The sequence below is a fragment of the Ananas comosus genome, linkage group 8, assembly GCF_001540865.1.
Source record: "Ananas comosus cultivar F153 linkage group 8, ASM154086v1, whole genome shotgun sequence".
NCBI lineage: Eukaryota > Viridiplantae > Streptophyta > Magnoliopsida > Poales > Bromeliaceae > Ananas > Ananas comosus.
Window position 1 is genome coordinate 194269 of NC_033628.1, and position 23851 is coordinate 218119.

Here is a 23851-nt window from a genome sequence, read left to right on the forward strand (position 1 = left end):
ATCAAGTTATGAATAATTCAAGGAACCTGCAGCACGGTGACAAAGAACATACTGCTTCAAGCAGCAAAATAAAGTCCGAAAATAATAATCTTGGTATGTCTTTGTGCTAATTGATTTTAGCATGTTTGCACACGATTGAGTTTTTGATAAATGGAACTTAAATATTTTTTCAGATTGGTCCTCACTGCCGCGACAACTTTTTTTGTCGGATTTTTACTTGCCTACCTAAGGCAGCAGATTGTATTGCATTCATTTCGGTGTGCATATAACGCGCAAATTGTATTGCATTCATTTTGGTGTGCATATAATGCCCCAATAATTTCATATTGGGTGAAAAATTTATTCTGATTAGAATATATGAGGCATATGGACTAGTAATAATAGCTGCTTTAAGTATTTTGGGCCAATAGTTTCGGCCCAACGAGTTATTATTGCTAGCAGGTCAGATTGTTACAATGTAAAATTTGGCTTTCCATCAGTTTAACAGCTTAGATGTCCAATTCTATAATGGAAGATTCTATATCACAAAGAAACATCAAATATTTAGGTGTGAGCTTGGAACAATTCCTCAAGTGATTCATATTCAGCCAGCAGACCGATCTTTGGATGAGAAAACATTGAGCGAAGATACAGACAACACCCCCAAAACATTAGAGCTGACATTTTTGGAATTACAGGATTTTGGGGACTATGTTCTGTTTTTGGGTAGAAATCATTCATTTGCTCTTGATATCAATGGTTTCCCTCGATGTATGAGAAACTGTATATACCTAACGGAGGATAGGGAGTCATCTCTATTCCGTTAGACATTAAGAAGATTTATAAAGTAAAATTTGAAGACAACGAAGTGACATTTTTGGAATTACAGAATTTGAGTGACTATGCTCTATTTTTGGATAGAAATTAGTCCTTTGCTCTTGATGTCAATAGTTTTTCTCGATATATATGAGAAACTGTATATACCTAATGGAGAATAGGGAGCGAGGGAGCGAAGAAGGACTATACTAAGGTGATCGATTTGAAGGACCAAAGCCGTAAAACCATACCATATCCTATGGACAATCCTGATACTAATCCACAGGCATGGCTGTGGCTCTTGCCCTCTGAAAGTAAGTAATTTCTTGTTTATTTCCTCTTTTTTTTTCCTTTTTTTTTCATTTTGCCTTAGCAATAAGACTAGTTACTATTAAGAGCTATTTGTAGTTTATTCATAAAAATTGTGTTTTGATCTTTGGAAGTGAGCTATTTCATCTCATCCATTCATTATTTTTTATTTCATTATTTTTCATTAAAATTGCATTTATCCTTCAAAAATATTTTTGGAGCGCCACCGTGTTGTTGGCTCACTTACAATACCTCAAGCTATAAAGCTATCAAATTATTATATATGTTTGTCTTGGGTCGGCTTCTGAAACAATATCTCTATATGGGAAGTAATAGCGCAGTATATGAAAAACTAAAATTTAGATGTTTGGAGAGAAAGGTGGCATGCTATACCCGTTTTATTTATTTCGTTTAGAAATAAACTTAGCTAGAAATATGAATCAACTAGGATTCGAATTTGGGTCTCGGGTACCAACCATCAAGCCCTTTTGCCACTTGCGCTAGGGACAGCATCACAAGCTCAGCGTGGAGGCCGGCCATTCCGACAGCGTTCGAGCTCTCGGTCATGCTAGTGGAAGCGCCTATTTTTTTGTCTAAAGGATGCAAGCCCAAGAGGTGGAGAGAGTTAAGCATGTTAGGACGGGAGTAGTCCTAGGATGAGTAACTCCCTAGGAAGTTTGGGCGTCATAGTTGGTGTCAGAGCAAATTAACAGTCGAAAGTGTGAGAGGAGCCTCGACTGAGTTAAGATTATACAGCGGGGAGAGCGAGCCTCTCATACTGTTGACTGTTGCCCACAAGATCGGTTTAGGCTAACGAGACGAGTCTCACATCGCCTGATACTTGTGAGTCTGAGCCTGATGAGGACGTTAGGGCTTGAGGGAGAGAGAATGTGAGACCTCAGATAGTCCTATATATAAAATATAATAGGACTAAAACTCTTAAACCGACTTAAGTGTTTTGGGTGTTAGAAGACGATGGAAAAGAATGTTTGATGGTTTTAAGGACGAAGCAATTAATTTATATATGCAATAGGAGTGTCGCGGCCCACCATCGCCACTTTGGTCGGCTCGGGTATACGCACAGACTGCCGAACGGATAAAGTCCCTCCTGGAAGAAAAAGAGACCTTTCTCTTGTGTGAGTGGAAAAGAAATGAATTTTATCTGTTATATGACTTTTGTCTCTTATGTGAGTAGGAGAGAAATAAGTTTTGCCTCTTATGTGACTTTTGTCTCTTATATGGGTGGGAGAGAAATGAGTTTTGCCTCTTATGTAACTTTTGCCTCTTATGTGAGTGGGAGAGAAATGAGTTTTGCCTCTTATATGACTTTTGTCTCTTATGTGACTGAAAAAAAAAAAGTAGAAAAAGAGACATACCTCTTGTGTGAGTAGAAAAGAAATGAGTGGGGAAGTGAATTAGAGCTTATCCATAAACCCCCAACACAATTGTAACTTAACCCCCCATGAAAATACCATTTTCCATTTAATGCATAAACGTTGCCCAATTTGACCAAAGTTTGAAAAAGTGTATAGAAATTCAGTACACTACAAGGAGACAGCTTGCAAACACCATTGCAAGAGTCTGCAAAGAATGCAATATATTATATTAGTAGAATACAAAGGAATAATAATCTTATATTCTTATATAATATAAAATATATACAATACATGAAATGTGATGAACCCATAACAACACATGAAAGAGTTACCTACAACAGTACTACAACAATACATGAAAGCATATGCTTTGGGAGATGGTGGAACCCACCCAGTTTCTCCATTCCCACCTCCCTCTCTCTCTCTCTCTCTCTCTCTTTCTCTCTCTCTAAATTCATGCAATTCGTGCAATTTGGAAAAAAAATAATGATTTGAGAGAAAAGGTTGTTGAGGTATTAGAAAATTGCTTCAACTGAAATAGCAATTTAGAAGGCCAAGAATTATGAATAAAACCCCTTCAGTAATTAGAATATATATATATATATATATATATATATATATATATATATATATATATATATATATATATATATATATATATATATATATATATATATATATATATATATATATATATATATATATATATATATATATATATATATATATATATATATATATATATATATATATATATATATATATATATATATATATATATATATATATATATATATATATATATATATATATATATATATATATATATATATATATATATATATATATATATATATATATATATATATATATATATATATATATATATATATATATATATATATATATATATATATATANTTTAGCCATTGGATCTACTTTTTGATTACTAATAGTCCTTGGATCAAACACTATTCCACCTACCACCACCTACCACCATCATCTCAACCTCACATCTCTCCATCCAAGGGCTAAAAACACACAAGTATCACTTGGGTGATACTTTTACAAGTATTCTAGCTCTACTCTATATATATATATATATAAAGAACAAAGCTGAAGAGGTGTTGATGATAGACGCTTGTAAACATTTTGATGCTTTTTAGATACTTTCTGCATCTCCCTGCAAATATTTTATTTTGATTTCTGTATTTTCATCTCACTATAGGGAAGGTATTCTCTTTTTTTTTCCTCTTTCTTTTTCTTCCTTGTGTAGGAATCTCCAAGGACTTCGAGATGAATATCCCTGCAGTGTAGGCAAGTATAGTCTTTGCCGAGACAGAAGTCAACAGAAAAAGGGCACCTATTCTTTTGTTGCATTTACAGGTAATGACTATTCTTTCTTACTTACCTGATTTAGGTTGTGAATATAGTTTTTTTTTTTCTGTATAGCATGCGAGACACTATTATAACTTGGATGTATTTGTGTTAGCCCCTAGATGGGAACTTAGATTGATAGATGAAACATGGCAATATTGCCTTATTCTTTTCCTTATAATAGTGATTTCTGTAGAGTGATTAAACATAGAGATGGTGGCTGATTTTCTTTTAGAGTAAGAAATATTGTTTTCTGATTGGTCTCATGATTTCGGCTGCTCATTGTGCTACTTCCCCTCACATCGAGCAAAAAAAAGATCAACAAATGATAAGGCTGCTGTGTGCAATCAAAGTTTATCATATGTGTTTTGATTTTCATTTTTCAGTTGTGAAATGGATATAAACTCTGAACCATAGCCCGCATGAGTTATGCCATCATGTAATGGTATCTTACATCATAGGCATGTAAGATACCCTCAAAGTTTAGAGAAGACTCGGCTCAAAGCTTGATTGTTTAGATGCAACATAAGTATTTATCACATCAAGCCCCAAGAAGTCCACCTTTCTGATTATAATCATGTAGTCATATCCTCCATGAAGATCTGTGTAGCAGGAACCTGGTAAAACTATCTTAGTTAAGATTGGAAACAAACTACCTTAGTTAAGATTGGAAACAGATGCTGCCAGGCTTTTTCATCAATTTTTTATTGCTCTATCAATTTCCTTTATCCTTGTAGTGAAATGAAGCTGCATTTGCTTTTTTATACCTTTGTGATTAATGAAGCAAGCTTAAATTTTCAAATCTATGTTGGCTCTCTTATAAATTGTGTGTGTTTATGCATGCCTACCCACCTAGTACTTCTAACATAGATTGAACTAATGCAAAATGATCCCAAACTTGAGCTGAAAATGGGAAAAAATCTTTAAGCGATTACACAATAGTTCCATGTCCTCGAAATAAAATTATGGAAGAAAAAACTTCTATCGATCATCAAGAAGCGGAAGCGGAATTAGTTCAAAGGCAAGTAGTTCTCCACATACACGCAAGGCTGCGGAATATATTTGAGTGCTGTGAAAACTTTCTTCTCCGTATCATAATGAAACACTGCGCTCGGAGTAGATACTGCTATCAAGATTTTTCCGTCGTCCTTTATCATCAACGGGTGGACCCTCGTGTAGCACTCGATATCGTGCCAAATCATCCTAAACAACTGCAAGGTATCAATGTTGTACTGCATCGTCCAGTTTTCGTTCTCATAGTCCTTCAACACCCATATCTCCAACTTCATGGGAGTGAAGCGCGAGAGATAAAGCGAGCCTGTTAGCTCCCTCAGGTCCATGTGCCCTTCGGCGGCCCAGCGGTTCTCACGGAAGCAAAAGCCGCACGGAAACTGGATCATCCTCCAAATTTCCCTATGCAGATTGAACACGGCGATACCCCCGGGGAGAGAAGAAGAAACCATATGTATGGCTCCGTTGAGCAGTGAATATTGGTCAAGACGATGGATCACGGCAAAAGGATAATCCTTCGTAGGCCGCCAAGATCGGTCAACACCTACAACGAGAACCTCACATTGCGTTCTGGCGTTCGCTTTTGCACTGGGAAAAAATCTGGCCACCTTGAACCTCCCGATGGAAGGCACGTAATCTAAGCCCAAAGTGCAACGATCACCGGAATTAGGAGACTCCGGGAGGATCAGCCGCTCCCCTGTAGAAGGATTTAGCAAGAAGAAGCATCTGCCGCGACGGTCATCTATGTCTTTACGGAAAAGCAAGAGATCGGGAGAGGACGCGACCACGGCATCGTCCCAGCTGCTGATGTCGGGAGATTTAAAGTACTCTACGAGGGTTTCTTTGGGAGAGTTGCAGCATTCTTCAAGCATAGCTTCGTTTGTTAGAGAAAAGATTGTGAAGGTGTCGCTCCCCATCCAGCAGTTCTCTACGATAAGTAAGAATGGTTTTTGTTGCGAACGGCGGCGGTGGGAGTGCATGAAAGAAGGGTCGAGAATTAGAGAACGCCAGGTCTTGGATACGCACTGGAATCGGATCAGGGATTTCACTGGAAGCCGCACGAGGATCTCGGCGACGACATCGATAGGGACAGGGACCTGCCGGCGAGGGTACCTCTCCATGGTCAATCGCCTTGATACCTCAATATTTAGGTATGATAAAAGATGTTAAACACAGATTGAAAATGTTTTCCCAAAAGAAATTGTAGAGATTAGCGTACGGTGGAAATCTATCAAAAGATAAACACCATACTAGAATGAATTATCTTTTGCACAGTACACCAAAACTAAATTAGGAATGGAAACATTTTTTCTGCTTATTTTTATCTGCTGTTTCTACTTGTTTTTTGTATTCGAATTCAAAACTTAATTTTGAAGAAAGAAAAAGACGTGGTGTACAAAAATCATTGAAAATTCTTAAAATTTTAATTTTTGTGAAACTCATTAACTCAACAGAAAAACAAGGCAAACAAATTGCTGATATTGAAAGACAGATGAGAACAAAGCACATCAAAAAAACCATCACAAATGAACAAAAGCATATGATTGAGACCGCGAAAAGCTAACACCCGTATGGTCGAAAAATTAACCTTAATAAAACACAGATCCAAAGAATAAACGAGTTTAAATCCACAGAAACTACAAAAAAACCTACGATCGATTCCACCGCAACAAGTAACAAACCCCCGATTTAAGTTGCATCGACACAAAATTTAACAAATTAGACAAATACAACAGATCAAACAAGGAAACATATCATCTACAATCGCGATTAAAAAAGAGAAATTAATCAGATGATGAGCAAAGGAGATGAGATCTCACCAAATGCGACCAAAAAAGAGATCGAAGAGAGAGAGGGTAAAAGGTCGCCGCTTCCGCTTCTCGCGAGCTCCGACGACGCGACGGAGGCGGCCCATCCGAGTCCAGCCCAAATAATTTTAATTTGACCGAACCGGGGATGACCCGAACAAGGTTGTAGATGAGTTTGAACCAAACCCAACTCGGCCCAAAAACAATAGGCCCCAATCAAAACTCGTTAGCCAACAATAATATTTTGGGCTTCTTACGCTTGGGCTCGGAGAATTTACAGGCAAAGAATTTAAATTCATTTCTCTAGATTTCAAAAAATAACCTATTTCAGAATGCAGGTATTATAAATTGACAATGGATTTAGCTCTCCGGCACGAAGCGAGGCCTCAGGTGTCGGGCGGAGCAAAACAGTGCTGCTGCTTCTTTTGCTATTTGCGAAATGTTATATCTCGCTTCGCTGTCGACGTATTTGATTTCCTGAGCTGCAGATGGAATACCATCTATCTGTCACACCAGTTGGCTTTGAGCGTCATTCTAATCAATCTGCCGGGCAAGATGCCTATATTCCGACTAACGCAGTCGTGACTCGAACTCAAAACATCTTACTCTGATATCATGTAAAATAATCGTTGACTCTAAAAGGTTAATATAGTTAACAAAAATTGGTCGTAATCTTACTATCTTGATTACACATGGATATTGGAGTTTTCATACAAAATGGCTGAACTGTTTGCAGAGCATTTGAGGCTTCTTAAGCTTGGTTGCTTTGAGGGTCGCTCGGACACCGAAAAATTCCAGACTCTAAATTTTATATCTATTTTGGATTGTAGACTAAAAAATTTTGGCTTGTTTTTGGTTTAAATTGAATGGAGGCCCCCTCAACTATGGGCAAATCTAACATAAACTTTTAAATTTTATTTTAAATTTTAGCAAGTCTTTCTTCAATTTTTTTTATTTTTAAAAATCAAATAATTTTTGTTAATTAAATTAAATATTTTTAAACTTTATTGATGATTTTATTAAAACTTAATGATGATTTATATTATTTTTTAGCATGTAAAATTCGACCAACTGAAAATTAAAAATTAGTAATTAATAGTATTAGTAAATTTAAGAAAAATGTAACTTAACTAAAATATAATAATACAAATTTAAGCAGTTGGTACCTGAGAGATTCTCAACAATAACAGAAAAGTTATTAGAAGTTTATCACAAACTGGCTGGCCTTTAGTGTTGGGGTCTCCATACGTTTTATCTAGAAATTCCCTCTTGATCTAAATATTGCATGGAAAAATAATTATTCTTTCTCTCTCTTTCTATCAATAATTTATTTTCAATTTGCCCTTAGAACTCTTATACTTAAGTCTCTTCGAATCAAAGTATTAGATGTAAATGGAAAAAAATTCATTCTATTTTTGAAATGTATTAATCACTCAGATGCATTTCCTCTAATTTTTGCTCAGCTCAAAAATCAATATGAAAAAGTAAAATACCATTCAGGTGTAATTTTTTTTTTTTTTTGCCCTTTTGCTATTGTGCTTTATTTCAGAGAGACTTAAGTAGTATGCTATTCGTTTTTTATTTTATTTTAAAATAAACTTGATTAAAAATATAAAATAATTAAAATTTAAATTTAAAACTTCGGATATCAACGACAAGAGACTCATTTTCCAAAAGTATTTGATGTTAGCTTTGCCCTCTCGTCCCTCACTCTCTCTTTCTCCCGCCCTCTCTGAGTTTCAACTCCCCGCCTCTTTTCTCGGTGTTCAAGATCTTGAACACCCCCTCCGGCAACCCAAAAAAGAAGAACAAAAATGCCGACCTCGCGATCATGGGCCGACCTTCCCGAAGGAATTCTCACGCGGCTCGCCAGAGACTTGCCGTTCGCCGACTATTTACAATTTGCCTCAACCTGCTCCGAGTGGCGCGCCGCGCTCTCCCAGCCGCAAGAAGTGTTGCTCGTCGGCCACCTCTACAAGCACATTTTCAGCGGCAACGCCTTCGAATTCCACCGCGTCGTCCGCGACCAGCTCGTTCGCTTGCCCATACTGTTGTCCCCCAGCCTCATCTCCCGCGGCTCCTCCCGCGGCTGGCTCCTCCTCGCCAGCTTCCCTATTTCCGTGTTCCCGCGCCTCATGCTTTACCACCCCTTTCACCAATTCATCATCGAGCTCCCCACCTGCACCGCCCCAACCGATCACCGCTCGCAGTTCTCCCCCGACTACATTCAAAAGTTCGTTCTCTCCGCTGACCCGGCGACGGCCCCCAATGACTGGATTGCCTTCGCCGTCGCCAACAACCGCTACAAGGCGTCATGCCCCCACTATGCTTTCTACCGCCCGGGCAACCGCCTCTGGACGCCCCTCGCTCCCGCTCCGAACGCCGAGTCTTGCGATTGGCCGGACGTCGAGTTCTACCGGAGGAAGTTCTACGTCGCGACGCGGTCGCAACTGCTCGTCTGCAAGATCGACAAGGAGCCTCCGCGGATGAAGGTGCTGGAAAGGGCCGGGCCAGAAGTGCGGACGGGGGGAGGCCGGACCTTCTTGGTGCAGCGCGGCAAGGAATTGCTGTTCATTTCCCTGTCCAGGAGCCTCACCGGCTTCCCGAGAAGCGTGGGGCGCCGGGAGCTGGAGGTTTACAAGGTGAACTTTCTGAAGAGCAACCGGGTGGAGCTTCTGAAGCTGGAGGATGTGGGTGAACACGCGCTGTTCTTGGGCGAAAACCACTCCTTCGCTCTCAACTCGATATGTTACCCGAGCTGCAGACGGAATACCATCTATCTTGCTTGCCATGGGAATTCTCGTATCCTCCTAATTGATTTGAAAAGCAAGGTGCCCACAGTCCGAGTCCGATACGCTACGCCGTACGGATTTTCTTTGTGTCCCTGGTACTGGTACATGCAAAGTTAGCAAAGATGATAAAGGTTTAGAATGCACGAGTTATATTACTAATAAAATTATTTTTTCGGAATTCATCCGTTCTATCAACAGTTAATAAAAATATTTGTTTACTATTTTTTTTTTTTAAATACGATTGACTTGTTACTAATGATGTGATACAAGTGTGACACAATAACTTTTTTTCAAAAATGTTTGGTGAGTCTAATTTTGAAGTGAGCACGCACAGTGCAACGGTGGCAAGGGCAAGGGGCGTTCTTGAGGCAGAGAGATGTGGGTAACCACGTGCTGTTCTTGGCCATTGGCCACTCCTTCACTCTCGACGCATTTGATTTCCTGAGCTGCAGATGTAATACCATCTATCTGCCACACCAGTTCTCTTCAAGTATCGTGCTAATTGATCTGTCGAGCATGATGCCCACACTCCGATATCTTATGTCACCCGACAATTTTTTGCATGCATGTTACTAGTATATATATATGCCAACCTAGTGAAGATGATGGATCTTTTGAAGTGAGGTAAAGTACAATCTCATTCCTTTCTCATTGATTTTCAGTAGGACTTAGCTTACTAGCTGTAACTCAGGTTGTGGTCGTAGAGTTGGTCTCCGCTTGTACAGTTGAAAATTGAGCTTGTGCCCCCAGTTGTTGGATCTAATATTAGGTGATTTGAATATGTTGATTACACATGCATAAACCTTAGATTCAGAGTTATGTTAATTGTTTGCAGTGTTCTAATATGCACCATAACGACTTCAGTTGTATGTGCTATCACATAATTGTGTTTCTGAATTGAACTTCTGAAACCAATTTTTTCAAAAGAGAAACAAAAGCAGCCCAGCATCTTGGCAAACCAAAGTTTTTATCTAAATTGGGAAACTAAAATATGAATTTGGGCGAAAAAGAAAAATATTCGATTCAAAAATCATTGCTGGAATTGGATAATGCAAAATAGCTTTTGATAACCATATTAAAAATACGGCAGTGCCTATATGGCGCTTACGTGGCTGGGTATGTAATACGGTAGTGCTTATATGCTCTTACGTGGCAGCAAAGAAAATTAATTTTCTAAATAATTTTTTTAAAAAATTAAAATAATTATTAAAGAACTATTGAGCAAGCCCTTGAAATTTGGCAATTTGGCATAGGACCCCAAATTCCGGTCCACCGCGTGAACTCATTGCACGGCCATTTAGGTCAAAAACCGTCAGGGTTTCTGCCTCTGCTGGGCCGCGGCAAGTTTCTCTGTCATGGAGCCTCAAGCAGACGGCGGCGGCGGAGACGAGCTGGCGGCCGTGCGGGATCTGCGGCGGCATCTGGAGGAATCCATCGACTCCCGCCGCCAGTCCCACCTCGACCTCATCTCCTCCCTCCACTCCCTTCTCCCCGACTTCGTCTCCTCCCTCGACCTCTCCCTCCGCATCATCTCCTCCTTCAACCGCCGCCCCTTCTCCCCCACCCCCAACCCTAACCCTAACCCTAACCCTAAACCCAAGCCCCTCCCATCCGAACACCCTCGCCGCCGCCCCTTCCCCTTCCCCCACCACCCCCACCCGTCCCTCCCGCGCACGCGCCCCAAGCCCTCCTCCCCCGACCGCGGCGAGCGCCTCACCCTCGTCCGCACCATGGTCGCCGTGTGCCTCCTCGAGCTCGTCCCCTTCTCCGAGATCGACTCCGCCTCCCTCCTCCAGCGCCTCGAGAGCGACAACTCCTCCGCATCCCCCGCCGAGAGGGCGGCGCTCGCCGACCTCGGCAGGGAGCTCGGCCCCCTGCGCGCCGTCGAGACCGCGCTTCGCTGCATCGCCGACGAGAGCGGCGCCGTGCAGTACCGGGAGCTCGCGGTGGGCGAGAAGTCGGTGATGATGGTTTGGGGCATCGATCGGAACAAGCTCCTCAAGGAGCTCCCGGAGACCTCTTCCTCCCAGAACCAGCCGCCGCCGTCGGCTTCGGAACCGAGCTCCGGCGACGGGAGCAATCAGGGTCAGGGTACGGCGATGGCCGGAGTCGATAACAGCGGTTTGATGATGCAGAGGGCGCCTATGGAGATGTGGATGGGGCCTCCCGATCCCCAATTCTCCGGTATGTCGCCTATGTTCCCCGGGCCCATGGGGGGGCCGAGGGGCGGGCCTAGGGTTATGGGCTTGATGGGCATGCCGAGGATGATGGGACTCCCTCCCCTGCAGAGGCCTCTCATGGGACACGGCGGTGCTATGAGCGGCATTAACACGCCGGTGCCTAAGCAAAGAACGGAAGAGGACGATCTCAAGGACCTCGAGGCGTTGCTAAATAAGAAGACTTTCAGGGAGAAGCAGAAGACGAAGACCGGAGAGGAGATTTTGGATCTCATTCACCGCCCGACTGCCAGGGAAACCGCGGTGGCTGCAAAGGTTTGGAGATCTTTTCTTGTTTTAGTCTGCTCCTGCATATTCTCTTGCAAAGTTGTATTATGTTTTGGTTATTGTTTAGAAAATGTTGCTTTGGTAAATTTGTGCCGAGCTGTTAACTGAGAGATTGCTGTTCCAGATGTTTGGAGAGAACTAGAAATCTTGCACTCTTTTCTCAAGAAAAAGAGAGAATAAATGAAAGATTTTAAATAGATGCACTATGGGGCATGTTGGCATGCACTTTGTGGATGCTTTGACACTTGGCCATAACAACCATCTACCTGATGATATCATTGAGAATTTTCATGTCTTGTAATCGATATACATTGCTTTTTCCGAAAGTTACTTGGATGTTGATGAAAAATTTTATAGGTAAATATTTCTCTATGTTCCTGCAATTGTTGGTTCATTTGTGGCATCTAATTCTGACAATTTTTTCTCAGTTCAAAACCAAGGGTGGTTCCCAACTGAAGGAATATTGCTCTAACTTGACTAAAGAGGATTGCAGGCGCCAGTCCGGTTCCTTCGTTGCGTGCGACAAGGTTAGTGTCTTCACTATTGAATACCAGTTTAGCAAATTATAATTTGCTGTTATGTCACTCAAGATATCATTTTGTTGTTAGTACACAGCAGCAAATAAACGTCTGAGAGTTTCGGTCTTAGTGCTATGTGTTTCAGTACTTCTGTAATAAAGCACAGCATTTTGCACTAACAACTTCTAGTGTTGATGGTTGGTTATATATATCTCTTTCTTCTAGGAATATGTGTTCCATAATTACAGTTTGTTATGCCTCTTTTGTCTGTATTAGGCACGTAATTGTTTAATTACATTACACCAGTTAAAGAGACTATTCTTTGAGTTAAGAAGATCCCTTTTCAGATTTGCATTAGAAGGTCTTCTGAGTTACTATGTCAAATTTTCACCCACATGCTTGAGTAATTTGTAAGTATAACACCAAAAAATATCTGCTCGTTATGTCATGGAGGTCCAGACATCTGTTTTAAGATTAAATCAAGCTTTATCTTTATACAAAAAGTCCTGGTCCACTGGGCATTTGTAACTTTACCTAGGCACAACCGAACCCTAGAACAAACAGATTTCCTCCATCGAACTATATGTCTAGTTGTTTGTGCTATATTTATTTGGTGCATACTTTGGAAGCTTAAGTATAAATTTCATATTGTAATATCTTATGTTTCAACTATTCCTGATTCAATAATAATAAACTTCTTTGTCTATTGTTTTTATCCTCTAATGTTACGGGATTGTTGTAATTCTATACAAGTTGCGAAGTAATATTCTTCAATAGGTTCAGGAAATTGGATTGAGTAAATTAATTGAATTGTTTTACTTCTGCTGCAACTGCCTGTTGGGAGTGATATGGGTGCTATTATTCAATATTTGCAGTGTTCCTTGATGAGTTTTAGTGTTTTACCCATGAATCTTTCTTGTTTCTGTGAAATGAAAGTAATATTACTACGGTATAATTCTTGTCCACAAGTTCAAATTTTCCTCACTCTTTTCTTTTCTATCTCTACTTTAACTGCTATTCTTCTTGAAGCTGTTTTTAAGCTGTTGCTTGATTGAAACAGGTTCATTTTCGCCGAATAATTGCACCACACACAGATACAAACCTTGGGGACTGCTCTTTCCTTGATACATGCCGCCACACAAAGGTTAAACCTGTTCCCTTTTTTCTCTTTTTTTTTTTCCATTTTGTAATTTTTTCCACCAATTCCTTATTCTTTACTATAGCTTAAATCCATTGTTCCATGGGCAGACTTGCAAATACGTTCATTATGAACTTGACCTGACACCAGATATGCCTCCAATGATGATGGGAGGTGCTAATCTTCCACTCCCAAAGCCAATAAAGCCCCAAAGGGCTGAATATTGTTCGGAAGTGGAGCTCGGTGAACCTCAATGGATAAACTGTGATATTCGTAATTTTAGGATGGACATTCTAGGGCAGTTTGGTGTTATCATGGCTGATCCACCTTGGGACATTCACATGGAGTTGCCCTATGGTACCATGGCAGATGACGAGATGAGAAATCTTAATGTACCAGCTTTACAGACCGATGGCCTGATTTTCCTATGGGTCACTGGGCGGGCAATGGAACTTGGGCGTGAATGGTAAGTTTTAATATCAGCTACACTTTACTGATTATGTTTGTTCAATAGAATCAGAGAGAAGTTCAAGACCCTTCAAAGTTCGTACTTCTCTGCTGTGCATAAACTCCTCTCTCTCTCTCTCTCTCTCTCTCTCTCTCTCCTTGTTTTAACCTGTATGTGACGGAGCACATTGCTAGGAGATTTTAGTTTGGCTTTGGAGATTTTTTTCCCTGGGGCCAAGCAGACTTAAATCAGATAATTATGCTTGATAATGTATTTTTCTTTAACTTTTGTACCTGTGTGTTTTACTGTTCTTGTTGTTGCTGGCCCTGAAATTTCAAATAGGTCTTATCCAAATATGATTGATAAAATGTATCTTCCCTGTTGAGTCTTTCTTCAAAGGAAGTCAGGAATTACATGGGTCGAAATCTTACTGCTTTTTCGATGTCTTTATTAGTTTGGAGCTTTGGGGATATAAGCGGGTGGAGGAGCTTATTTGGGTGAAGACCAATCAACTGCAACGGATAATCAGAACTGGGCGAACAGGTCATTGGCTCAACCATAGTAAAGAACATTGCCTAGTTGGAATAAAAGGGGATCCAGAGGTGAACCGAAATATTGATACAGATGTTATTGTTGCTGAAGTTCGCGAAACAAGCCGAAAACCTGATGAGGTACTTTGACAGTATTGAGGAGTTATTCAATTGATTAGTTAAATGTGCCATGCTTTATTAATTTGTCAACGAAAACTCTAAATTTGAGTTTAAAGAGACCAAAAAAATGTGTCTTACCAAACTAGGCTACTTCTTTGAATGAAATTGCAGTAAAGTACTGAAGTTGTTACTTTTTTCCATTGCAGATGTACCCACTTCTGGAGAGGATAAGCCCAAGGACAAGGAAGTTAGAGTTGTTTGCTCGAATGCACAATACTCATGCAGGGTAATCACCCGCACTCTAGTTATTGCTTGCCCTTTTTTACGTTATCATTTGCCTAATGGTTGTTCATGAATTATAGTGTGTGTTTACGCAACTATGCCATATCGGCATTTTGAGCCGTAAATCTTTTGTACTTTGTTCAAATGTTTAGTGACTATGAAAATCCTCCGAGTCTTACCTTTTTAACTTTCAGGTGGTTGTCGCTAGGCAATCAATTGCAGGGGGTGAGGTTAGTAGACGAGGGTTTGAGGGCGAGGTTTAAGGCCACCTATCCTGATGTGGAGGTGCAGCCAGCGTCGCCCCCTAGAACGACCACCGCTACGGATGCCGATTCCAACCCCACGCCATTGCGGAGCCCTTTCGTGGACACAAGGCAACAAACAGCGCAGTATATGGAACCGTCGTCAGCACCTGTGAATTATAACTCAGAAGGAAAGCCGATAGGCGCCGACATTGGAGCGCCAGCCTAGTTTCTCTTGTACGATCAGTTTTGTTTGAGATCGTGTTATGTTAAAATTGTAGTTGTTGGCATTTTTGGTACCATGGTGAATTTTTAGTGACGCAAAGTTTTTAAGTTAAATATGTGTTCCTGTATTATTGGCCAGCTATTTGTAAGAAAAATTTATTCAAAAAGACTACGGCAATTTTTGTTTTTTAATTTTCGTGTGTAATTTGTGCTCTCTTGTTTGGTGCGATTGAAATGTTTAACTATTTTTTATGTGGTTAGTTCGACACTCCAGTAAATAGATAGATCGTTATCCTGGGAAATCACCTATACAAGTAACTTATACCGCTTTTACATGATTTCATGTGGTGTGCTGGATTTATCTCATTATCTCCTTCACGGGTTCTAATTTTATTGATGGGTTGTGTTTTATTTTATTTTATGAATTGGTCCTTCAAGCTGCTGTTTTCTACATATTACTCTTGTATCTGCATATAATTCTTCCCACCTTTTGTATCTGCATATATATAACACTTGCTAAATTTTCTACACTCTTCCTAGTTTGTTCGCAAACTGCAGTTTCTTTGAGATTAATAAGAAACAAAAGGTGGGAGGGAGGAATCATGGAATGCCTCTAAATTAAACATTTTATAACGAACACTTTGCAGCCCATGGAAACCTTCATCTCTCTTGCATTCCACATCTAGCTAGTAGTCTCCAATAAGAAAACTGTGACGCCCTCAAGGCAACAAGCATCCACATCTCAATAAGATTAATTATTATATAAGAAGATCGCCACGAATAAGATAAATATATATGTGTAAAAAAAAAAAAAAAAAAAAAAAAAAAAAAAAAAAAAAAAAAAAAAAAAAACTTGAGGGAGCGTCTGATATACAGTACTGTTATCACTCAAACGATGAAGAGCAAGGCGACGGCGATCACAGATCCCATTGCTAGAGCGGCCGAGCCTCCGGCGGGCGACGCCGCGGACTCCTGCGCGGCGGAGGGGCCGAAGAGGAGCGGGTACGACGGCGACGCGGCGGCGGGTGCGGCGGAGGCGGAGGCGGAGGGGGAGGGGCCTTGGGCGGGGGGGAAGAAGGAGGTGCCGTTGGCGGAGGGGACGTCGACGGCGAGCTTCTGATGGTTGTCGCAGTGGCCGGGGACGCCGCTGGTGAAGTAAAACCGTCCGGGCGCGGTCAGGTTGAAGACGGAGTTGCCGTCGGCGCTCAGCTTGAGGATCGGATCCGACAGACTGCAGCTGTTGAACGCCTTCTCCGTCACCTGCACGACCGAGTCCTGACTCGGCGGGTACAGGAACACTGCACCATAGTGATCGATCAGAAAACTTAAGGAACTCCATGAGAGAGGAGAGGAGAGGACTGAGGAGAGGGGAGGGGAGGGGAGGGGAAAAAGAAGAAAGAAAAAGAAGAAAGGAAAGGAAAAGAAAAGGAAGTACGGAGAGAGTCGCCGAGTTGGAAGTGGTGGGCGTGGGACCAGAGGGAGTAGACGTCGGGCTTGGAGGGAGGGGGGATCCCCCAGGCGTCCAGATCCCCCACTTTGTACTGGAAGGCGGAGCAGCGCCCGTCCACCAACAACAGCAGGAAGAAGAGCAGCACGGATCCCAATGCCCACCCACTCCATACGGGAATTTGAATTTCAAAAACCCCCCGCATCTCCTCCGGCCCCTTCTCCTCCTACTACACCCACACACCTTCTGCTTCTGCTTCTGCTTCTGCTTCGGAGAGCAGCAGATGGGAAAGCGCTTTTGGCCGCTGAAGAAGAAAGGGTTGGGGGCTCAGAAAAGTAATATGTACGGCGAAAAGAGTGAAGAGGTAAAGACTAAAGAGTTGGAGACACAGATAGAGAGAGAGAGAGAGAGAGAGAGAGAGAGATGGTGGTGTTATTTATTTATTTGTTTGATTTGATGATTGCTTGGGTTGGGGGTAAAAATAGCCGTTTAGATGTGAAGCAAAGGGAGATTGTTTAAACGGCAGTGATTTAGTTACCGGTAACGGGCCTGGACCCGTGTTGCGAGTTACGATGCACAAATATTTTATTTTAGTTTTAAGCAGAGATTAATTAATCGAGTAAAGCCAGAGGCTTATAATCCTCTTTGGATTATACTATCAGTGTTATCACTTCTTTTCCTTTATCTTTTTTTAAAAAAATTCATAACAGCCAAAGGAATTGGGTTTTAGATTTAGCATTTCCCTAATTAACTTATACGGTTAAATTAGAGAAATAAAAATGCCTTTGCCCCATGTTATATAATCCACAGGACAAACTGTTAAGTCAAGAACTTATTTTGCTTGACTTTTTTTGGATAATTTTTTTTGCTATAAAAGCAAAACTAATGTATGTGATCCAAAAAAACAAGAATTATTGCATAGAGGTCATGAATTTGAGTTCTAATTGAAATATTTAATAGTGTCCAACACATAATTCTTATATAATAATAATAAAAAGAATAAGTAAAAAGGAAAATCTTTGCGCAGCTTCATCTCAATTCCTTACTGTTACCACAATGCTCACCGAAAAAAAAAAAAAAAAAAAAAAAAANAAAAAAAAAAAACGGAGAAAAGAGGTTAATTTACGTGATCTGGTTAAGGACGCGCGGGACAGTGCGTCCCCCTTTGTTCCCAGCTACAGCACGTGGGACAGCTGTCCAATCACGTGATTACAGGAAATGCACGATGGTTACAGGTGGCGCAACTGTAGAAAGTGCATAATAATGCCCGACATGTGGGTCCCACTACATACATCTTCGAGTAACGCCCTTCTCAGTGCGTTATGAAAAAGCTTGAATTTGTGCTCAAATTTAACATGGCATTGCAATGTATAAAAGATACCTAAAAACAAAAGGATATAGCAGTACACAGAAGCAATAGCCCAAGCAATTCTACCAGGTAGTAGGAAAACAATAACTAAACAAAGTATTATTGTCCTTGAAAACAAGAAGAACAATAGAGAGAGAGAGAGAGAGAGAGAAATTAATGAATAGTACAATGATCAATGTCTGTAAATTTGTCCCTAAATAAACCGGAGGATACAACCGCGAAGCAATCATTCAATCTCACATGCCACTCTCACTCTTAAGCCAAGCAGAAGACCCCACAGGAAGAGCAAAGTGTACCTTCCATCCTCCATTCTTTTTTCCCGCGAGAGGGAATAATTTCTCCGTTTTTCGGTGATGCGCCGAGTGATACAGTAACCCTACAAAGTCGACGATATCAGCTTTCGTCCATGGCATCGCCGCCACTACACCTCTGCGACTGGGAGTCTTTGTTCTCATCTTGCATCGATCCCGAGCCTAAAGAATCTGAAGCTTTTGAAACCGAGTCTTCTAGAGCCTCGAGAAACGAGAGAACGGTGAACTTGTCTGCAAAAAGAAATCTCCGAGATTTAAATGCCAATTCCGAGGTAATGAAGATCAAATCAGTGAAGAAAACAATTGCTTTGGAGCCTCGACAGCCTCAAATTTTTTCAAGCCAGTATTTTAGAAGGGGCTATTATTATTATAGAGAAGATTTTGAATGGTTTGAACTGAGACAAAACTTACATTTACTTGGATCAATTCCAAACTGAGATAAGTCTACTTGGCCCATTCGAAGAACCTATTTGTCCAAAAGATGCATTGAATTAGCAAAAGACTAACGAGACGCTAGTACTAAGCACTTAATGTAATAACTGGACATCTTACTTCACGTAATAACTAGACATCTTACATGAGTAAATGTGTCCACTTGTTGGCGAAATGGAGGACTCTGAAGCAACTCGATGATATCAGCACGAGTTTGTGAACCCTGAAACAGCATAATGATTAGAGATGATTACTGGAAACCATCTATATCACCAAAAATCACGATGGCTAGTAGCGTTTACCTCAGGTAAGTACGATGCCAACCGTTCTTCAACCGGCAATGTCTCGATAAGTGGCAAGACCAACTCGGGCTTTAAGATATCTCCTAATCCTATACCTGGAACACCGGAACAATAGATAAAGGGTGATTGAAAACCATGTCAAAAACGAATTATAGCAGGATATTTGAATTCACGGTTTTTACCGGCATAAGGATCTTCAACAGCATCTTCATCACCAGTTCAGATGGAAAAGAAGAAATGGTTAAAAAAAAAAAAAAAAAAAAAAGATGATACCTGCTGGTTGAATACTTCTTAATATTCTCTGTAAATCTTCCATTTGTACAGGTCCAGCAGAAGATGTCACTTCACCAGCCAATTCCGCTNAAAGGGTGATTGAAAACCATGTCAAAAACGAATTATAGCAGGATATTTGAATTCACGGTTTTTACCGGCATAAGGATCTTCAACAGCATCTTCATAACGTGACTTGCATGGATAGAAGAAAAGGATGACTCAAAATACATAAAAAATAGATGATACCTGCTGGTTGAATACTTCTTAATATTCTCTGTAAATCTTCCATTTGTACAGGTCCAGCAGAAGATGTCACTTCACCAGCCAATTCCGCTGCCATGCTTTGATCAACTAAATTCCCCGCTCTAGAAATACAAAATATTACAAATCTTAAAAGGCTCACAAATTTACTTGAGAAGAAGTTCTAAACAAAAAAAGTCAACACTCAACAATAAGCATAAATGGGTGAGAGGATAACCGTGTTAAGCAATAAGTATCCAATAAAATAATCAAATTCTATTAACGAAAGATAATTGGTTAAGGATAAATGGGTGAGAGGATACCCGTGTTAAGCAATAAGTATCCAATAAAATAATCAAACTCTATTAATGAAAGATAATTGGTTAAGGATTAAGACATACAAAAATACCAGAAGGAAAATATCATTATTCGCGTCTTAGTTTAATAAAACTATATATAATATTTGCTGGTACATTTCTTATAATATCAAGGTTCAAAACCCAACATTTTGATAGGTTATCAGCATCTAGCATTTCCCAGAGATTGGAAATAAATCACAACTAAAAGAGAAATATCAGAATTCATGGGCAGGACTATCACCTGTCTTATAAGCAAAATAACAGGAATTTTGACTAAACAGAGGCACCTAGGGATAATTAAAAGAAACACACAGTTCTCAATTTCGGAATGTTAACTTCAGTTGATTTTCACTCTTATGTTTCACTAGATTCAACATTACCATGTTAGTATCAATATGTATTTCACTTGGATGGGTTGGGTGTAAGATTTACACCCAACTATTGGGTGTTAAAGTAACATTTATCCAAAATAAGTATATTGTGAACATGCCATAGAACCTTACATAGACAGGTCCCATCTTATAAACAATCAATTTTGCAATTGAATCATTCTATTGTAGCAACCAAGAAAGAACAGTAGATATAGATATACAAACAAACAAGTCTAGCATATCAATTGAAAGTTAAGCTTCCAATTCAATTTGTTACTGTCCTAAGCACGTTAATCAAATGGCTAAACAACTGACCAACTCAAGATCTCTATTTTCATTATGTTCTCGAAAAGTATGCATACCTAGAAGAGAAATCATCATCAGCTGTATCTTCTGACATTTCAGACATTTGCATAGGAATTGAAACCTCAGCTTCATCTTCACCAATTACATCTTGACGAGGGGATATATTTTAGTTAGAATTTGATTACACATTTACCAGTGAAACACTGAACATTCAAAAGTACCTAAAGGATGGTTGAGGTAGCTGTTAACTGAGTTGCATATTTGTAGGTCGCCATCAGCTCTTGGTTCCTAATGTTCATGAGGAATTTAAAGGTTACAACTCTAAAGAAACATAAGCATTGAGTAAAAGAAAGATTCTGAAGTAATTAATATCTATGAAAAAGGACACTAAAGGTTACTAACTTGCATCCAGAAGAAGAATTTCCTGTCATCAGAGCTGAACTTCAAAATGTATACTCTTTCCGAAGATTGACTCACCTGAATTAGTCAAATGGAGAGAATGATACCAGAATAAAAATGGGTGCTGCTGCTTAACAAGATGATTTACAAAATAGAAAACATCACGTTTTGATGTAACATCATATACCTTTTCAAAAACAGACTCATTTGGAAAGACGATCTGATCCTGTTTTATACATTGTTAAGAAAAGACAATTAGGAAGATAATAGCAGATTATTGATATCGAAAAAACAAGCCTCCACTTCCCAAGGTTCAGATCCAACAAAGCTTATGTTAAAGTTCAGAAACGCAAGAAAGTGGAGAACTTAAGCACGGGCAGTACTACACATGATGACAAAATAGAGCAAACAACTCGTAGGTTTCCAAAAAAAGAGGATTTATGCCCAAAAGGGAAGAAAATTACAATCAAACTAGAAACGAAGTAGAAATTTTGCATTTAATGCTACCATTACAAGCACTAAGAAGCAAAAATTCAGCTTGATAACATAAGACATTTAATATAGCTACATAGTAATAGAAAGGGATACTTCTTCAACTACGTTCAGGTTCCGATCAATCCACTGAAAGTGCACTAGACCTTCCTCCCCCTGAAAATGCAAATAGAATTTCAGCATAAGTACAAAACGATAACAATTAATAATAAGTTTTATAAAACAAAGATCATATTTCAAAGGATGTTGCACTCAATATAGGTAGCTTTAACATTGTGCATACCCTCCCAATGCGGACAAGCCCCTTACGGCTGTCTGGAACAACTCGTGTCCCCTCACGGTTCATCCTGCCAGCACGAAATTCCAGCATGACATCCTGGGAAAAGCATCAAGACACTGTCATGTAATTTACATGACACATTCTCATACAAAGAATCATATAAGAAAATGCGTCAACATGCTCAAAATTCTTTTTTAAATTTTTCTGGAAAATATAAAGGGAAGTCCATTGACTTATACAATAACAATCAAGATACTGTAAAAATATTCGGCAAAAATAGTAAGTAAGAGCTCTTCAATTGGCATTACCTGCAGAGGAGCAATGGTATCCATAACTGGCAATCCGATCACTACAACAAGCAGTTTCAAAAACAAGAAAATTAGTACAAGCCAAATAAAACTCACAGCATACCAACCAAAAAGGGAGTACTGTAAAAGGTACTAAACCCTTTATCTATTCGTCTGTATCTATACCTATATATACACCTCTACTGCATTTTTTCTCATAAGCTTATATATTTGCTCGTTTCTTCTCACCCTTCTTTTGGTTGTTGTTCTTACTTTACAAAAACTTCCCCCCACATAATAAAATTTAACTCCCTTGTGATCTTTCGCACTCTCTTTCTCAAAACCTATTGTACGCAATTTCGTACAACAACTCTAGTGAAAACAATAAAAGTAGCATGGCAAAACCTTCGGATAGTCATCGTACTATCCCAATATTTTGATTCAGTCACATAACTCCCTTAAATCTAACCCTTGTTTCATATAAATTTTCTCATATAAATAAATGATCTTCTTAAATCTAAACTTTATTCCACCTTTCACCAACACGGATACAGGAAATTAAGTAATCTTACAGAAAAATCAACAAAAATAACCAAAAAAAACAACTTTTTCGCCGCGAGCACATGGGAAAAAAAACACATTTTGCAAAAAAGGAAAGCAAAAAAAAAGCTGAAACATAGATTAAGCCCTAAATTTCTCAATAAAAAAAACTAATTAGATGCATAATCAACAATTACAAAAAAAAAAACACAAAAAACAAAGAAGAGAAAAGTAGAGATCGGATAAAGGAAAAGTGAATCGTATATCCAGAAAGGAATCCACCTCACCTGCTTTAGAGAATCGAGAGGAGGGAGAAGGGCACCGAATCGAACGGAGAGCGACAACACCGGCGAGGGAGAGAGAGAGAGAGAGAGAGAGAGAGAAGTGCTCGGAATCGGCCGCGAGGGTTCGGGGGCGAGCAGGGGATAGGGTTTGTCGTGAGTCGCCATCGAGTTGAGCCGCGACCTATTTAGAACCTGGCTTAACAATGAGACCGAATCGGACTCGCACTCGCATACTCGGATACTCCCCAAGTAAATACAAATATTATTCCAATATTATATTGCGTTGTAAATTTAAATCAATTTAAAATAAATTAAATGCCTAACAATCTATTAACTTTTCGAATATTTGTGATCTCCACATCCAAGTGAATTATAATTTAATGTATCTATTAAATTAAATTCTACAAGGATGTTTTCTTTTGAGACTTAAATTCGATAAAAATTAAGTATGGTCTTTCGTATGTTTCAAAGATTAAGATGCAACGCAAAATGCTAAGTTGTTAGGAAAAAATACTTACCATATTATGTACAAAAATCTAAATTATATTTTATATTTAATATTTCATTCAAGGCATTATTGGTACGTGGCATATATTTTGTTTATATATTAGACGCAATTAATATGCGACACAAATAATATTTTACGTGACGTGACCGACATGTGGCTAGTAATATCATGATATG

At 39.6% G+C, this 23851-nt stretch overlaps 4 protein-coding genes across 9 annotated transcripts; 1 reads left to right on the forward strand and 3 right to left on the reverse strand.

The window, feature by feature from the left end:
* On the reverse strand, positions 3914-6774 carry LOC109713747 (putative F-box protein At1g47790). 4 transcript variants are annotated; one of them, XR_002217158.1, is made up of 2 exons: positions 6689-6774; positions 3914-4474 (listed from the first exon to the last, which is right to left on the reverse strand). XR_002217158.1 is itself a non-coding variant. In XM_020237930.1 (2 exons), the coding sequence occupies exon 2, from the start codon at positions 5987-5989 to the stop codon at positions 4868-4870; it is 1122 nt and encodes a 373-aa protein (XP_020093519.1). In that variant the 5' UTR covers positions 5990-5999; positions 6689-6771; the 3' UTR covers positions 4745-4867. The 4 variants fall into 4 exon arrangements, 3 of the variants coding, with proteins under 3 accessions (XP_020093519.1, XP_020093521.1, XP_020093520.1); XM_020237930.1 differs by lacking the exon at positions 3914-4474 and adding an exon at positions 4745-5999 and having other exon boundaries at positions 6689-6771; XM_020237932.1 differs by lacking the exon at positions 3914-4474 and adding an exon at positions 4745-5965 and having other exon boundaries at positions 6689-6768.
* LOC109714094 (probable N6-adenosine-methyltransferase MT-A70-like) lies at positions 10752-15667 on the forward strand. Its single transcript, XM_020238522.1, has 7 exons — positions 10752-11960; positions 12401-12499; positions 13551-13634; positions 13739-14094; positions 14531-14747; positions 14933-15012; positions 15203-15667. Exons 1-7 carry the CDS (start codon positions 10824-10826, stop codon positions 15477-15479), a joined length of 2250 nt encoding a protein of 749 aa, XP_020094111.1. The 5' UTR covers positions 10752-10823; the 3' UTR covers positions 15480-15667.
* Positions 16312-17356, reverse strand: LOC109714095 (mavicyanin-like). The gene is made up of 2 exons (XM_020238523.1): positions 16911-17356; positions 16312-16773 (listed from the first exon to the last, which is right to left on the reverse strand). The coding sequence occupies exons 1-2, from the start codon at positions 17125-17127 to the stop codon at positions 16364-16366; spliced, it is 627 nt and encodes a 208-aa protein (XP_020094112.1). The 5' UTR covers positions 17128-17356; the 3' UTR covers positions 16312-16363.
* On the reverse strand, positions 18290-23340 carry LOC109713993 (26S proteasome regulatory subunit RPN13). 3 transcript variants are annotated; one of them, XM_020238337.1, is made up of 15 exons: positions 23171-23340; positions 22365-22405; positions 22060-22152; positions 21873-21932; positions 21472-21510; positions 21288-21362; positions 21107-21173; positions 20942-21032; positions 19931-19974; positions 19610-19684; positions 19519-19542; positions 19337-19431; positions 19180-19257; positions 19014-19068; positions 18290-18833 (listed from the first exon to the last, which is right to left on the reverse strand). In XM_020238337.1, the coding sequence occupies exons 2-15, from the start codon at positions 22386-22388 to the stop codon at positions 18685-18687; spliced, it is 969 nt and encodes a 322-aa protein (XP_020093926.1). In that variant the 5' UTR covers positions 22389-22405; positions 23171-23340; the 3' UTR covers positions 18290-18684. The 3 variants fall into 3 exon arrangements, with proteins under 3 accessions (XP_020093926.1, XP_020093928.1, XP_020093927.1); XM_020238339.1 differs by lacking the exon at positions 19610-19684 and having other exon boundaries at positions 19856-19974; XM_020238338.1 differs by lacking the exons at positions 19519-19542; positions 19610-19684 and adding an exon at positions 19765-19788 and having other exon boundaries at positions 19856-19974.